We start from the raw sequence: 16750 nt of genomic DNA on the forward strand, positions 1-16750 counted from the left end.
TCTAAGTAAAAGTGCTGGAGGATTTTGGGACTTTTCTTACGTGGTCCTATTGTTGTTTATTGCTCTTTTGGTAGACAGTCACTCTTGTAATATCACTCTCATGTCAGACTCTCTTGTATACATGAAACTCAAATGCACAGAAGTGAATTTAGTTTTTACTAAGATACTATTACCCTTTATCGCTGTTCATATATATTTTTAACAAAGTTTCAAGCATACAAAGTAGATTATGGATGGCCGTGGTAATTCTAATTATTAACTTGGTGTAGAAGTCCCTGTGATATAAATAATAAATTTTATGCATAGCCATTTCTGTGCCTACATTTCAGGAAGTTTTTGTGTATACTTTTTGGCTGAAGAAGTTTAAGATGCAAACTGAAAGGCATAGCAACAGTTTTGATTAAAATTCCATAATACACTGTACTAAGTGCAATTAGTGTGATGCTTCTTACAACATTAAGATTCAAATGAGTTGACTTCATCTTTACTTTCAAAGTACAAGAAAAAGCTTAATGCTTAGCTGTGAAATTTTTGGTGATAGTCCAGCTATTTCTGATAAGTTTTAAAGGTTATTGTGGCTATTATTTGAATTAGCAAAGGGATTATTTCATGAGTCATTAAAAGGAACGTGCGATCACTGTTTAGATGTAAAAGATCATTTGTGGTTCTTAACACAGCTTTCTAGCATATGTTACAGCGTGGTTGGCAGTTCTAGCTGCATGCTTATAGCTGCATAATCTTGTTTCAGAAAAATAAATGACTGAAAACTGTGCTTATCATTTTTTCCCCCTTTTTGGTAACATCTTTTCATACACTGACAGTTATTGTGAATGCATGAAATAAAACTGTTAATCAGTCAAACAAATGCAGTGTAGTTTACTTGCTAAATATCTGTATATTTGTAAATTGTATGTTTTGTATAAATCTTGTCGTAGCCAAATAATTTGATCTCCCCATATTGGAATCGCCTCCTATATTATTTGTTAAATGCTGTTATGATCATGCACCAGACACTGTAACTGTATACCCCAGAATTAGGTGTTGCTTTAAAAATTGTGAGTCTTCCCCTTCTAACCAGCTACGTTGATATTGAAGCAACAGCCACGTATAAAGGAAGAGCAGTAGCAAACTTTTTCTCCTGTAAAAAGTGTGTGTTGGTTGTTTGTATAGAGGCAGTTTTGAGCAAGCTGTGATCCACAGCTCTGGGCTTAAAGATGTAAGCAAAGGATACATAGATATAAGATGGACCTTTTTCAATGAATGGGTGATTACTTTCTATGATCAATGTTCTTGCAGTACTACATTTCCTTTTGGCTTTCTTGTTCTTTTTTAGAGGCCTACAATATTTTCAGGAAAATGCAGAAGGATGAGTCTCATCATCATTGCTGTGACATCCTGATAAAAGCATTGTTAGCGCAGAATTGTTTTGACGAAGCCCTTGACGTGAAACGCATGTAAGGCTTTGCTTTGTTTGGGGGATTTTTATTGGCTCAGAGAGAGGGGTTAAATAATTTCTGGATCATTTTCAGGTGAGTCCTTATCTTTTAATGGGAAAACAGGTCATGACTAGTGATTAGGACCTGTGGTAAGAAATACACCAGTATTTCAGAGGATGATATGCCACATTTTTAAAAAGGTACTAAAGTGACAGTGTGTATTGCTAATAACTCATTTCAAATAACAATCTGAACAAATGTACTTGGCATCAGAGCTGAAAGTCTACCCTTCTGGCAGTCTGCCTTTTCCTCTTCAGAGCAATATCCAAACAGACAAGATTCCTTCACTTAGCTGCCCGTGAGCCTTCCCCTGAATGCCTGTCCCTGCTGCTGTCTTACCCTGCCCACACTCCCTGGCAGCTGGCTGCCTGCCAAATGCAAAATGGTACGTTTGACTGTGATGCCACTGGCTAGGAGATGACCATAAACCTCAGATCCAGCTCTTACACTTCTGAAATAAATCCAACCTGCTGTCATGAATTATTAGAGGGAAAGGAATCGAATTAACCTTTAGTGAGTAGTATTGCTTTATTTGTTGCCTGTAATGTGTGTTCTGGTGAAGTTACAGGCTTTAAAGTGTTGTGACTTGTCAACATAGAGTTCAGAAGAACAATACTTTAGGTTTAAGGATTTTAAGTCTTTCTATTTGTTCAACTAAAACAAAACTAGTGGTTGTCGTCAAGTGTGCTCACTGAATAAATACAGTGGATTTGAAAGTGCTTGTAGGTGAATTACCAAATGCATAGAGTACTGTAAAAAATAGTTTTTAGAGCCAACTTAGTTTCTGATGTCCAAGAGCAGTCTAGTGTAAGATGGTATTGATTATTTTAATGTTTTCTTTAAAAGTGTTTAGACTGGAGAAATTTCTTTCATTGAAAAAGTGTTGGAATTCTGCACTCAGAAGAACAAATAGTGCTTTTTCAAATAGCTCTGAGCAACTGAGCTATTTGAAATAAATTAATTATTAACATTAATAAGTAATGTTTGTGCCTGCAGGATATATGGCTTATATTATGGGAAAACTAAATCAGTTTATCAAATTGATCAACTTGTAATGCAAGTAACTGATAAATCTTTGCAAATAGAAGATGGAGGGGAGATGTTTTAGGGAGTGCAAAAAACATTGATAACATTTAGGTAGTTTGTTTCAGAGAAACTACTCAGGTATCTAAAGATGTGTTGGAAAGTTCTGCAGCGAAGAAGCTGGAAACATTGTACTGGAGCTTTGTACATGGATCCACTGCTTCCCTGCTCTACAGCTCAAACACACTTGTAAGGAAGATGCACAGTGTAGTGCATAATACCAGCAGTGATTTTCAGATTGTAAGAGAATAAAGAAGGTGGTGGTTTATTCCTAGTAATTCAAGGATTCAGAATTGTCACTTTAGATAAGTGTTGTAGTACATCAATTTAAAATTCAGGAAAAAAATAATTTGAAAGAGTGAAAAGGTCAGAGATGTTTTAAGCCACTGAAGTTTGAGATGTTTAGGAGCAAAGTAATAGGATTTTATAAGAGATTTTCTTCTTGGTTGCTGGTCAAAGCCAACTATGATCACAACCCCAGTGCTTTTCACAACTCTCCTGCTCCATCTAGTAGCATAGAAATGCCAAATAATGACAATCTGAAAAGCTTCTAACAGTTTACTCTTCCATCAAGACAGAAAATGCCTCATGTTGGTTGTGTGCCTGGTGTATCTGTGTAGCTTTGTTTCCAGTAACAAAATTATGCTTACATTAAGCATTTTTAAAAGCTTCTAAGTAATTAACTGAAATAGAGAAAGTGATTGTGTGTGTAGCTGTGATTGAAGAATAATAAATCTGTGTGTTTAGCACACATTTCTCAATGCTTCAGAATTTTTCCAGCCTCATACTGAACAGAGATTACTCCTACAAAGCCTAAATGTGTACAGTGGCCTGAAACTTGTGCAGCTTCTAATATTTTCATAAAATACAGGAAAGCTACTTTAATTTAGATGCATATTACTCGTTTTACTGTTTGAAGCCAAATTTGAAAGGTAAATAACATGTGGATAGTCTTACTCTGCACGTTAGCATAGGCAACAAAATAACTACTTTTTTAATAACTTCAAAGCGTCCCCCTGTTACCAGAACTGAAAAACTTCCATGAGAAAGCAATGTGGGAGAAGTGAACAGCACTCCTCCACTGCCTTTGAAAGAAACAAACACCAGGCATCCCAGAACATTACTGATCTGTTGGTCGACCCAAGTGTAGTTGCTTTCACATTTTAGAACTGTTTTGAGGAATATTTACTGTATTTACTCCAAGAAGTTTTAAATAGAAATTTAGGAGTATTGGAATGATGGATTAGTTCTGTAATAGTAGCTAACATCTATTTAATCACACTAAAGATTGGAAGATTGGAGAAAGTAAATCCTTTGTTATATGTAATTTACAGTCTCATGCATGAATTGTTGACTTAAGGGCTTTGACAGATGGGACAAAGGGGAAAAAAAAAAAAGGCGGAACTGAGCAGTGGGTGCTTAGGCAGGGATTAAGGGGATTGGTTGGGAGAGTAAGAAAATCCTGAGTCCAGTGACTGCATTTGTGAGCCTAGGAGGCTGAAAGTGACTGAGAGGATAGTCATATTGTGTGCAATGTGAAGGATTTTCTTGGGATTGAGGAGAACAATTTAGCAATGACCCTGCTTACCTCCCAATCCGCTCAGCCTCTAAGTTCAAGTAGGTAGGCTGCTCAGTTGTTTGCCACAAGATGATCAGTGAGGTTTATCTTGATTGCTGATATGGTAAATGGCAATGCCCCCCTTTGCTTTGTAGAGATTTTGTAATCTAGAAATGAACATTTGTAAAGTTATCCTTATATATTAAAAATGGGGCTTGGCTAAATGTCATTTAGGAGCTGGAACATTTTGTAGTATAAGACCGATGTGATTGCTGGTTAGTCTCTCTTAACTAATTTCCAGAGTGTTAGAAAAGCATTAGCAGGGTTACTAAAGTAAAGGCTGTCTTTGCTGTACATACGTGAAGTTTTGTATTACAGGAGACAAGGAATTGATAAGCGAAATACAATTTTAATGTGGCTAAGGCAGCAAATGTAGGATGTTCACTTTAAAACCTGTATACATTTAGATGACAGAAATTTGAAAATTAATCAACCAAATGATATGGTGTTAGTTCATAATATGCTTTAGTTTATGTTTAAAATATACAGTGCTGAAAATAAATGTTTCATTTTTATTGCTGAAAGAATAGTTTTATATTTTATAATTATGGTGACTATTGAAAAAAGAAGAAAAAGTATCCAGCTTAGGATACAACAGAACAATGCAGGGCATGCAGTTATTTTAGTCATCTAATATGTCAGCATTCAAGAATCTGAACCGATTGTTTAAAAAAAATCTTGTACTTTGTTTCTTTTGTTGCTCACTTCCAACTTTGTCATCTGTCAGAATGCAAAAAAAAATTATCCTTCTATAACCATTGACAGGATAACACAAAAGCTGTCTCCAGGTCGATATTTTGCAGCAATATTTTTAACATACGAACAGTAGTTTTTATAATTTCACCTTGGTGCTCAACCATTTATTATCGTATCAGAAGCATGTCAGTAATTCCTTTCTAAATGTCTGCTTCTTTTAGTGCTGAGACCCACATCAAGGGCTTCACACTGAACAGTGCTGCCAGCAGCCTCCTCATCATATCGCAAGTTAGGCGGGATTATTTGAAAGGTATGTCACAATGCTTGACCTTTACGTCACATTAATGCCTCTGCAGATTTTTCTTGTAACGCCCTTCGAATACTTGGATAAAGGAGTCCATTTAGCAAATTACCTGCTTATCAAGAGCCTTTTGTGGTAGCTGAGAGACGTAAATTACTGTACATGCATTTATAATACAGCTTGAATATGAATGTACTTGTCATTTGACCACTTAGTCCAGTTTCCATTCCATTTAACACAAGATGGGTTTTCTTAAGATGAATCACAGCTCTTCAGACATGCAAAATTTGTGCTCCAGAACGAGAGAAAGTACAGGCTTTCAAGTGCGTTAAAATTCACAGCACAAGTCATTTTGCTTTGGAAATTAACATACTTTAGAGCATCTGAAACAATTCCCAGCAGTTGTTTCTTGCATATTGTGTTGGTTGTGTGAGATACCAGATGAGTTAAATTGACTGTTAAATGTGAATGATTGTGAACTAAATGATTATAATATTGATTTAAAAACTTAATCAAATACTTTTTAATAGTTCTCAATACCAACAGTAACAAAATAACTCTGTTTGGTTTTCTTTTTAATGTAACGATGATGATAGTGAAGAAAATGGTGGCTGAAGAGTACATAAGGGTACCCAACAAGATGGTGCATAAAGTTTACAGTTATTTTATTTTAGTTCTTAGGATTGCTTGTGTTGCAGCCTAGAGATCAACTCCACATTGTTGCATCTTACTTTTTTAGTTGGGCTCTAGAACTCTTGTGAGAGAGGAAAACTCTGCACACAGGTAGTTGTCCATGCAGGGCAATGTCTTTTATCTCCATGCAGGTCTGAGTACAGTGTTGATACATATTTTTGTCAGTGCCTTTAGGCATTAAAGTAACTATGTACAAATTCAGAGTATTCTTTGAGTTGGGTTTATAAGGCCTACCAGAAAATCCATTTTTGATTGTACTATCATTACATTTTTTTTCATTCCATCATGCCTAGCTGAGCTAATAACCCATACCCATGTAACATCAGCTACATTAAAATAATCAAAATGGGCATTTAGACACATCTTCTACTTGTACTCTTTGTTTCCTGTGGCTGATAAACTTGTCTACTTCCTCATTCAGTGTCCAGTTTCACGTTATTGGCAGGTGTCATTCACTGAAGTATTTGCAGTGAATGCTGTTGCTCCTTTTGCTCTTGGCAGTTCTTTTTTTGCAGCTTTCAAGGCCTTCACCTGACTTTCCTGTCTGGTTTTATTCTAATGAATCTTCTCTGTTTTCTTCTCCAATATGCCATGAATTTTAGCAGTTCTTCCTGAATACTGCACACCAAAATTCTTCCTTCTTCAGAACATCAGTGATGTTTCTATATCCTGCCTGCCTATTGCACTAACTATAAGGGAATTTTCTAGCTAGCATACTAAATTCTCTGTCACTCAATCAACTCTCTTTCTTGCTGTACTCTAAAAATCTTACTTTTTGCACAATGCAAAGTTTCTCAAGGCTGTGGAATTACATTACTTTGCAAATTTGTATTTTCTTGTGCATTGAAAAAGCTTTATCTGACAATTTTGTTGAGTAATCCTTAATCCTTCTTTCTGTTTTAATTTGAGATACTACTTGTCTTTGTCTAAGTGAAGCCTTGAAAATGCAAGCTACTGAGTATTTCAGCTATACTGGTCATTTTCTAAGGTTCATAGATTAGCCAAAACATTTTTGGGAATAGTGTTTTTGTAGTCTTTTGTTGATGAGCTCCATTTGACCTACATCCTGTGGTGGCTTTCACTTGTGTAAAACCTGCTTGATTTACCACTTAGATACCTCATTTAGTTCACCAGCATTCTTCATTGTGTAATGTGGTACAGTTAAAAGGTTTTATGGAGGCCCCTAAGTATAGTCCTAAGAGCTCTGATACCTTCTAGCAAGAACTTGGTAAAAACCAGGTTACTTGAAAGAGTCAGAACTTGAGTTTCATGGTAGGAAATTTACAGAGTTTGTAGGAGAGCATTTTAAAAGATGCATGGTTGGTTTTCACAAGCATATAGTTCTGTATAGTTACAGAATTTGAACTTGGCATGTGTTCTGAGATTGCTTTTTAAATGTTATGGATCTTGCCCCGCGCCATGTACTGCTCCTTTTTTTTTTCCCCCTAAAAAGTAGAATGTGGGGCAGAAAAAAATTTCTTGTGAAGGAAGGCTAAGCATACGGGATGTTTTTGCTTCCTGTCATGTAAAGAGTAATAATACTTGGTTTCTACAGTACCTGCATATTGAATTGGAATGGCAATGCTGTGGAGTTTCATGTGGGTGTATATTATGCTAGAAGTGTTATCCCTTGGTATTATAATTATCATCTGTGATTAATCCTGCCTATGCTGGTAAGGAATAAGAGATTTTTACCAGAGGGGCATGTCTTTCTTTGTATGTTTGCTCATGGATAATGTCAATTGACAAGAATTCTGCTTGGAGAAGTGAGGGTGACTTTATCAGCTGTAGGTTTGGGGAATTTGTGGCAGATGGACAGGAGATTGACCTTGTGTGTTTCTAACATATGTAATTGCTATAATCTTAGGAGTTTCTGAGGTAAGGGTTGAGTTCTCAGGTTTTGTTCTTGCAAGGAGACTTGTTTCCCATAGTTCTATTTAAAAACTAAATTTTGGGAAACAAGGCTTTCGTGCACACACTTAAAAAGAGAAATCTCAGTATTATACTTCAGCAGTTTCTATAATGAACTACATTTTAAAGCTGTATTTATTCTTAAATATACAACGTTTTTGGTTTTTAATAAAGAAAATTAATTGCAGTTTGGAGAAGGAAAGAGTCAGGACTTTAAAGTCATAAGAGAGGATATTTTTGACAAACCTGCTTTCCTTGAGCTGGTTACAAACAAATTGTTTCAATGTTGAAAGGAGCTTCATATTATTTCAGCCTTTCAACCTAAATTATTGTTGAAAGTTTTTATTTATGTGTATATATTCAAGCTAGAATTCACAGTGCTTGCAGGGCTTAAAGAATTTTTTCCTGTACATGTTTTTAAAAGGGTAGGATTAATGATACCAGCAGCAGGGTGTTTTCTGAAGTCTGATTTCTGTTTCCCTTATTTCTTTACCATTGTTAGATGCCTTGGCTGTTTTAAAAGGAGTGCTTGACAGTGGTGTGTTGCCTACTAGACCAGCAGTTATTGCTCTCCTTCAGGCCCTGGCAGAAAAAGGAGATGTAAAGAACCTGCAAGTACTTGAAAACATCCTGGGAGGCATTACAAAATCACTTGGTTTATCTGTCTCACTAATACCTAATGCAATTGCATTGGCTTATATTAAAAGGTAAGTATTTCTAGGAGTATGTATTTAATTCTTTTCTGCAGAGTGCTGGGAAATCTCTTGCATTATCCATTTCATTCTGTTTCCATTTTTACAGTGTCCCAGATGTTAATATTCTAGTTGAGTATAGTGTGCAGTTCTGTTCTGGTATTTTTTCCCTAACAAATTTGGGTTTGAAAATTTAATGAAATACAGGGATAATAACTGTGAAGCATTAAGGTCTTCTTTGATGCTGTAATTTAGCTTTGATACCTTTGTTCCAATGTGCATGTAAAATATTTCCTTGGTGTTACATCAAAAGCTCTACAAAATCAGAAGGCAAAATGGAATTACTTCATCAAACTTAGCACCCAGAGATTTTTTTGCATGTGTTTTTGATTTTGTTGTTTCATTTTGTTTGGAAACAAAAATCTACTACCTGTTCCAGCAGTTGAAATGTCAGTATATTCTTGAAATATTATTGTCTTTACCTTCAAAATGTGAAAGCCAGATGTCTATCTGTGGAGTGAGGCCTTTCCTTAGGGTTTGTTTTGTTAGTTTTTGTGGGTTTTGCTTTTTGGGTTTGTTTTTTGGGGTTTTTTTGGTTTGTTTTTTTTTGTTTGGTGTTGTTTTGTTTTTTTTTTTTGGTTCGGTTTGGGTTTTTTGTTTTGTTTTTTGTAAGACTTATAAAAGCTTAGCTGATGCTTTAGGCCACAGTTTAGTTATCATAATTATCCCCACACTTTCAAGTATGCTGTGATTCAGCTGTTTAATTCAGTATTGTGCTCTGCGTGCATTCCTGGTTTAGTTGATACATTGGTACTGCGCTGGTTTCTCCTTTGTGTAAAGCTGCATGGGGAAGCACCTGGAGGAGAAAGGGCAAGGTCAGCTTCTCAAATTTACTTTGCAGGAACCAATCTTCAGGAATCCTACATACTCTGTTACTTTATTTCAAGCTAGTTTTGTCTGGTGGACCTCCTGTGCCTGGCTGGGCAGGAAAGCTGTAGAACTCTGTAGTACATAACAGATTCCTGATTGCCTCAGGCATGCCAGACTCCAGGGAGTAGATCTGAGTGGTCCTTGGCACACAGTTCTAGTGCATGGACTTGTATATAAATGAAATGCTTCAGACAGGAGAGGCACTTCATTATTTGTGTTATAAGCTGCATATTTTCCTATGCTTCCATGTCATAAAAGTGTTGCAAAATCAGGCTGTGTTTTTTAAGATAGAGATTGGTGACAAGAATAAAGAAATAAATTGTTGTATGCAGGTAAAGCATCAACTTTTCCCATACCAAAACTAAGGATGTATGAAAAGACTAACCAGTGTAAATAATATACACCCTGTATATTCTTAAATACTTTGCAGTCTGTACTTTTATAACTCTGAAAAACAGATTCTTACAGATATTCCCAAGACAATGTTCATTTATTGGTAAATCCATGTTTCTGATTCAGTTTTCAAAGCATTTTTCACAGCTTTCCCACGTGCTGCATTTCTGCTTCACCTAAAAGCATTCATTGTGCTCAGTTTTCTTGTTCAATTTAATTAGGTGGACTGGTAAGAGATGTTGTCATTTGAACTTTTTAGGATGCTGGAAGTAGAGTTTACACTTTGGTGAATACTTACTGCATTATTTTATTAGCATTTGCTGTATTTAAGCCTTAAGGTTAAAAGCATTTAGATGTAATGACCAAATGACATTTAGTATTGTCTTTTGCATCCAAAAAGACAGGCATGGGAAAAATCAGGTAAATAATTAATGACATTGAATAAAAATACTTAAGTTGCATGCATTAATTATTCAGATACCCTCTGTTAATGTTTAGATATTGCATTGTAAATTTGCAGGATGTATTTTCCTAGAGCAGCAAGCTGGACTCTTCTTTCTTAGTGAGGAAGAAAGAGTGTCCAAAGTACCTAAACTTTGTACAGGTCAATGGCCATTAAAAATTATTTATTAATTGATTTATTTGTTCAGTCATAAATTGTTTCACTTTTATAATATCTGAGTGAATAATTTTTTTTAGTCAGTGTTTTTTCATCAACTGTTACTGGTAAATACAAGACGGATATAGAAAACAAAAACTATTGTAATTGCTTCTTTAGGTTTAAAAATCTTGATTTCAGAAACTGAACCAGTTCAATCTCTTTTTCTAGCAATGACCTTGATGCTGCTGTGAAATACCTTGAGCCTCTGCTTATCTCTGGTGCACAGAATCCTGATCAACCTGTCAAAAGTATTTCCTATTTGTTAAGAAAGGTGTCTGAGAAGGGATTAGAACCAGCTTTGGAAAAATGTAAGTTAATTGCAATGATATTTAAATATTCTGACTCGACAGAGGTGTTATGAAAGAGCTATTACACATAAAACCTGCTCAGTCAGCATAAATCATGCCTGTGAAGTTTACAAAAGCAGCTTTTCAATCAAAGATTTTCCTCATGTACCCGTCATTTTGCAGTTGGTGCGATGGCAGAACGACTGGCCAGTCAGTGTGGAATTTACAGACCTGTCACAGATCTCTTCCTTCAGTACATCAGTGCAGACAGAGTGGATGATGCCAGATCGTTGATACAGGTAATGACACAACAAGAGGTACAGAAACGCTTAGAGCTCTTCAAAGGTTAACTGAGAAATTGTCAGAAAGAGTGTTGTGCAGCACAGGCTGCTGCTGGGATGCATTTGAATTACAGTGTGAGTAGCAGCACAATTTGGACTAAACCATGAGCTCGTGCTCTAGTACTGAGAGTAGAAGTGTGTGCCAGGGTCAGGGGCGCTTTTCGTCTTCCAGTAACATGAAGGAAATATAGGAAGTATTTATATATTGCAAATATTTTTCTCCAAGTTCTCTGTTAGATGTCAGTTGTTCCTTGCAGACCATTTCCTTGCAATTTCTCACCTAATTTCTTAAGTGCTGTAAACCTAATATCTTACAGCTGTACAGTTTGCAAAACAGAAACAAGCAATGATTGCTCATCATGGACTTTACTTCACTTGGTCGCTATAATGTTGTAGATAATGTATTCATGGTTTAAGAGCTGAATCTGCTTTCTATTTGAGTGTCACAGGTGCATTAAAACCCAAATGTTGGTCTCTGGGTCACAGTCTCAGCTGAGTTAGGAATTGAGACAGCTGCATTTGTGCCATTTGTGCAAAGCTAAAGACAAGCCAAGCAAGAGGTGGGATGAGCTGTGGGTGCTTGGAAACAGGCTCTGTCAGGCAGCTCATCCAAGCAGGTGACAGTCCAGCAGATCAGACTGATGTGTGCATAGGCTCCTGCCTCAAACCAAGGCCTCTTACCATCTCCTGATAATGCTACTCATTTACCAGTTCCTAAGTATTTTAAACAGTTCAAAAAAAAGCTCTGCTTCATCCATTTTATGATATTCCAAGACAAAACCAACAAAGCCTTCAGTTCTGCTACAGCATGAGGTGTATTACTTGCAACTCACTTTCTTTGACTGGTACTTTGCCTAGCTGGTCATCTGAATATTAAATGAAAAGGAGACTACAATTTTGCCATAAAGCCCTCTTGCTATATAGCTTGGACCATCAAAATGAAAAAAAAAAAAATCTCAAGTAATTTCACTCTTCCTGATTTGTTGATTGCTCTTTGACTGACATGGGATGAGTAAATGAAAATTGGGTATGGTTTTTTTGCTTTTGTGAAGATAAGGGTTTTTTCATTTTTAAGTAAAATCATAGTACTGCCAAGATTTTCTAGAACATGGAAAAATATCCATATATTCCTGAAACTTGTTACAACAGCATCCAACTGTTGGAATTAAATTCATGGCTGTATAGCATACTTGAAATAACATTGTATACATTGTATCTTAATGGCCAATTTAAAAATACCTTGTTATAAGTGGATATTTACAAGTAAGCTTGAGTTGGAAGTTCTGTGTCTGGGAGAAAAATAGGGGGTTTATGGCTCAGGAAAAACTTTGAGCTGTGTTAAACATTTGTGACTGCTATGTGGATCAAGTATTCCACTAATAGGAATCCACTAACTGAAGGATAGAAGTAATCACTCTCTGTTGTTATATTTTGGAGAGTAGAACAACAATCTAAATTAATTATTTTGCTTCTAATCTAAAATATTAGTATATACTTGGAGACTCCTTGCTTTCAGAAATGCATCTAAGAGTCTGTTTAAAAGTTTATGAAACAGCAGCCGTATCTGCTTACTATCTGGAGGGAGAATGCTTTTACTGGTGAGAGTCAGAAGGGACTTGATATTTCAGCATGAAAGAGACGATAGCATGGATAACATTTGTCAAACCAGACTCTTTCCTTTCAGAGCAGTTACTGGCAGTAGGTGAGAATGTCTAGAACTGGTAATAAAATATTCCAAGTTTCTCTTGTCAGTGCTTTGCCCCTATTTAGCACCATAAAGCCACTTCTTGTCTGTTTGCCTGAAGGAATGAACCTTCACACCTTTCCACCTGGAGCTTAAAGAGCTTGTAAACCATATTACTTATATAGAATACTCATTGTGGCATAACCCAAAATTTCTTGTTTGCACATGACTACAATACTGGTTGGATATAGGAAATACAAGGTATGTGTTTCCATATGCATAGCATTCTCTTTTTCCTGTGCATTTTGGTACTGATATGCAGCTGGTATAAAAATCACAGTGTGCATTGTTTAGAGTTTTAAGACTGAAATCTTTGAGGAACACACACTGAATTTTGTCTTGTATATTTTATTTTGTCCTTGTTTCTAAAGTAAGATAGATTTTTGATTTTTATCTGGTCTGTCTCAAACTTTTTTAAGTTCAACTTCTCTCTCTCAAACCCTGTCTGTTGCAGTTAAAGCCTTTTATAAAATAGAGAGATTGAAATCAGTCCTTTGTATGCATAAGTGTAGGTAATTATACTTTAAAGAGAACTTGCTTTGTACATTTTAATTTTTATAAAGAAATGAGCAGTTATCTCCCTGACACCTTATTAAATGTATAATTAACCTTATGATCCCTAGCTCACTTGTGAATGCTTGGCAGTATAATTGGAGAGGAACAGTGTTTCTCTTTTTCATTCTTTTGCAGTCCTAAACCTCGTTTTTGTGGTATATGGAAGTATTAGTTTAATTCTTTCCCCTATTGTTTCAAACAAACTTTATACCTACCATTTTAAAAATGTTTATCAAAGAGGTCCATGAAATAAACTTGGTTTGTGGTTGTTTTTAGGGTTTTCTTGTCAAACTAATATTCAATTATTTACCTTGTAAATAGGTAATATATTTGTATATTGTTTTAAGCATCTGTAATTGGAAATTTTCACCTTAGTAATTTTGTCTATCAATAACCTACTCATGTCTACTACATTAATCATTTCTTTGTCTTCAGAGATGGGATGCAATAGTTCAGGAGAAGAGAACATTTGGACGTTTTATGTCTAGATCAGCATCTAAACCTGGACAGGTACAATATTTTCTTTCATGCATACAATTTCATATGTTTTAAAATACTATTTCATCAACCTGTTTTAAAGTGTTTTGAACTTCACAGTTGACAGCTTTACTGGGTTTCTTTGAGAGGGGAGAGGTTAATTTGCAGACCTGGTTATATTTAAAGAACAGCTTACATTATGGACCATGATGGAAAGGAGGGTGTACTTAATATTTTTCTATTGTTTCAGTTATTTCTTACATTTTCCATGTAACACTGTATATCCTACAAAGATTGTGCTTAGAATGTTTTACTGCATAGTATCACAACCTGAAAGTCCTTATTTTACTGGCTACATTGTACGAATACAAATGCAAGTTAAAAGCTCAGTCTCTCTCTGATGATAAAATGCCTCTGTGTTTACATTGAAAGACACATTTCATATTACTTGTTATGGTGGTTTGGACATGTATCTAGCTGGAGCATCTGTTTAGATTCCTAGCTTTGTGCTCATTCCCTGTAATTTGAAATGCTTATGTGCTTCCTCTACTCCTATCCCTCTCTCCTCCTATGGCCCCCATGAAGTAAACAAAAAACTTCAAAACAAATAAAACATGAATCCAAAGGCCAACAAAAAAACTCCAGTACAAACAAAAAAGCCTTAGCACACACCAAAAAAATCAAACACTCCCCACCCCTCAAATCCAACATCCAACAACAACAATCAAAAAACCCTGAAATACACACCCAAGCAAAAACATATGGATTCCTCTTTCATAGAGGAGCAACATCAGGAGATATCTAGTACACAAACTAGAATAAACTTTTTTTCAAATGAGCGAAATGCTCATTTATGTTTTGTGGAAATAGCCATGAAATACAAATAGAGTTAAAATTCTTTTGTTGAAGTAATGATGATAAACATGATGTGATAAGCACTATTATTTGATGTCTGTAAGAAGGAACTAAAAACGTTGGAAGTTTCCCAGCTCATGAAGCTGAAATTTTACTAACACATCAAAGTTGGCAGTGTGTGATGAAGATGCTCTTCATTTCAATAAACTGCTTTTAATTTAAAACCTGAGAATTTTTGAAACTGCAATCAGAGGCTGAGGGAAGGAGGCTCCAAATTTAAGCACATTAGTTAGTGATCTGACTATCTGACTCCTTTTAAGCATTGATCATAGCTACCATTGACCTCTAGGTCACTGAAGGATGCTGAATGTTTTGCAGTTTTCCTAAATTGGTTGAAATCCTGCCATATTCTCATTGATATATTATTGCCTAACTGAAAAAAAAAAAAAAAAGGCACAACTAATGTTTAGGATTCTTGAGTATAGATTTTAGACCCTTATTACATTAACTGCATTTTGTGCTTCATTTCTTTTACTATTTCATATCTGCAAAATTTTGGGAAGGAAATTATTGTATATACTTTGGGTCACACAATCCATTCTTTGTTTCGAGCACAGTTCATTTCACTTAAAAAAATATGCAATCACTGTTCTGAATTTGGTGGCTTTATTTTGGTTTTTAAGATTTCAAGGTCATGCTCTTTTTGTTTGTGTATTAAATCTCACAGGCAAAGAGGATTGAGACGCTTCTAGAACTGGTCCCTGAGCATCTCGATCCAGCAGTGGCATACCGGTACCTCTTGAGATGTTATGGTAAGCGATTCTCCTTGGAACAATGTTTTAGTAAGAACTCTGGAGACAGTTCAGAAAGGACATGCAAGCCCTTATTTGCTTTACAGTTCAAGTCATAAAGAGGTGCAGGGGTTATCTGAGGTTTTCCTTGTTTCAGTCTGTTGGATCTGCATGCTGTCCTGGCTGTTAGGATGGAAGAGCAAGCAGCTAACACAAGCTGTGAATCCTTTACTAAGAACCTAAAGTCAGGCCGTCATGGAACAAGAAAGAATCCATCCTAACCCGTGGGGAAAAATGCTGTAGAAATGAATGGCTTTTGAAATTAATTTAGCTTTTTTTTCCCCTAAATGTGTAATAATATTGGTTCCTTTTATGTGTGTGTTTCAAAATAAGTGATTTGTTCTATCAGTAATGTGAAACGATCTTATTGTTACTAGTGTAAATCATTTATGCATCTTGTAATGTAGCCAAAGTTAATATTCCAGAAGCTTTCATTTGAATTTACATAAGTAGTTGAAGTACTCATCAGTTCTCTTTATAGCTGAAGTCAGAGGTGAACGCCTCTAAAAAAGTCAAGTGAAGTATGTTTATTTGCAAGACTCACTCTTGAAAATCCAGGATTTACAGCTCCTATGGCAATACTCAGTAGTAAGCTTGCATCTCTGTACTGTTGAGTCCTATCCCTCATGTACTCTGATACTGTCCTCCAGTTGTATTACAGGAACTAAAACCTTTTCACACATTACAAGCAAAAAAGTACAAGGACAGGAGCCCTTGTGCACCAGTCTATCGCAGTGGAGATAAATAGGAATAATTAGGTGAAACACTTCAAACAAATCTAAGATACGGTGTTAAAGGAATACAAACTTAGATATTTGAAACAAGTTGTAGAAGTCCTATGATGTGTTATCTAACTTAGAAAATTTGCTCGCTTAGTAACATTGCAAAGAGCAATCACTGCCAAAAATTGTTTAGCCCTTAAACAGATTCAGGCTCACAGCAGGGTAAGTTTTATAACATGTTTTTATGAAACAAAATACTGCCCTTTTGTCACCAGCAGTACTTGCTGCTTTATGCTGTCATTAGTCCTCTGCTGCTTTTAACCTCAGTAAAAATTCTGTAAGTGAACTGTTTTTCACTATCCTTCCTAATTCCATGATGGTATAGCAGTTTCATAAAGAGATTGCAGAGAATCAATCACTTGCCCTACTGTACCTAAAACAGTG

General features: G+C 35.8%; 1 protein-coding gene across 4 annotated transcripts in view; it reads left to right on the plus strand.

Moving 5' to 3' along the window:
- LRPPRC (leucine rich pentatricopeptide repeat containing) overlaps nt 1-16750 on the plus strand; it is a gene marked incomplete at its 5' end in the record, with an annotated part of 85121 nt that overhangs the window by 65156 nt on the left and 3215 nt on the right. For all 4 annotated transcript variants that reach the window (XM_083856556.1, XM_083856557.1, XM_083856558.1 and 1 more), the window contains 7 exons: nt 1334-1454; nt 5115-5203; nt 8301-8505; nt 10643-10782; nt 10945-11060; nt 13837-13911; nt 15461-15545. In XM_083856556.1, the coding sequence (XP_083712682.1) occupies nt 1334-1454; nt 5115-5203; nt 8301-8505; nt 10643-10782; nt 10945-11060; nt 13837-13911; nt 15461-15545 (831 nt within the window). The remainder of the gene's footprint in view (nt 1-1333; nt 1455-5114; nt 5204-8300; nt 8506-10642; nt 10783-10944; nt 11061-13836; nt 13912-15460; nt 15546-16750) is intronic.

This window comes from Zosterops lateralis, assembly GCF_965231275.1.
Source record: "Zosterops lateralis genome assembly, chromosome: 3".
Lineage (NCBI taxonomy): Eukaryota > Metazoa > Chordata > Aves > Passeriformes > Zosteropidae > Zosterops > Zosterops lateralis.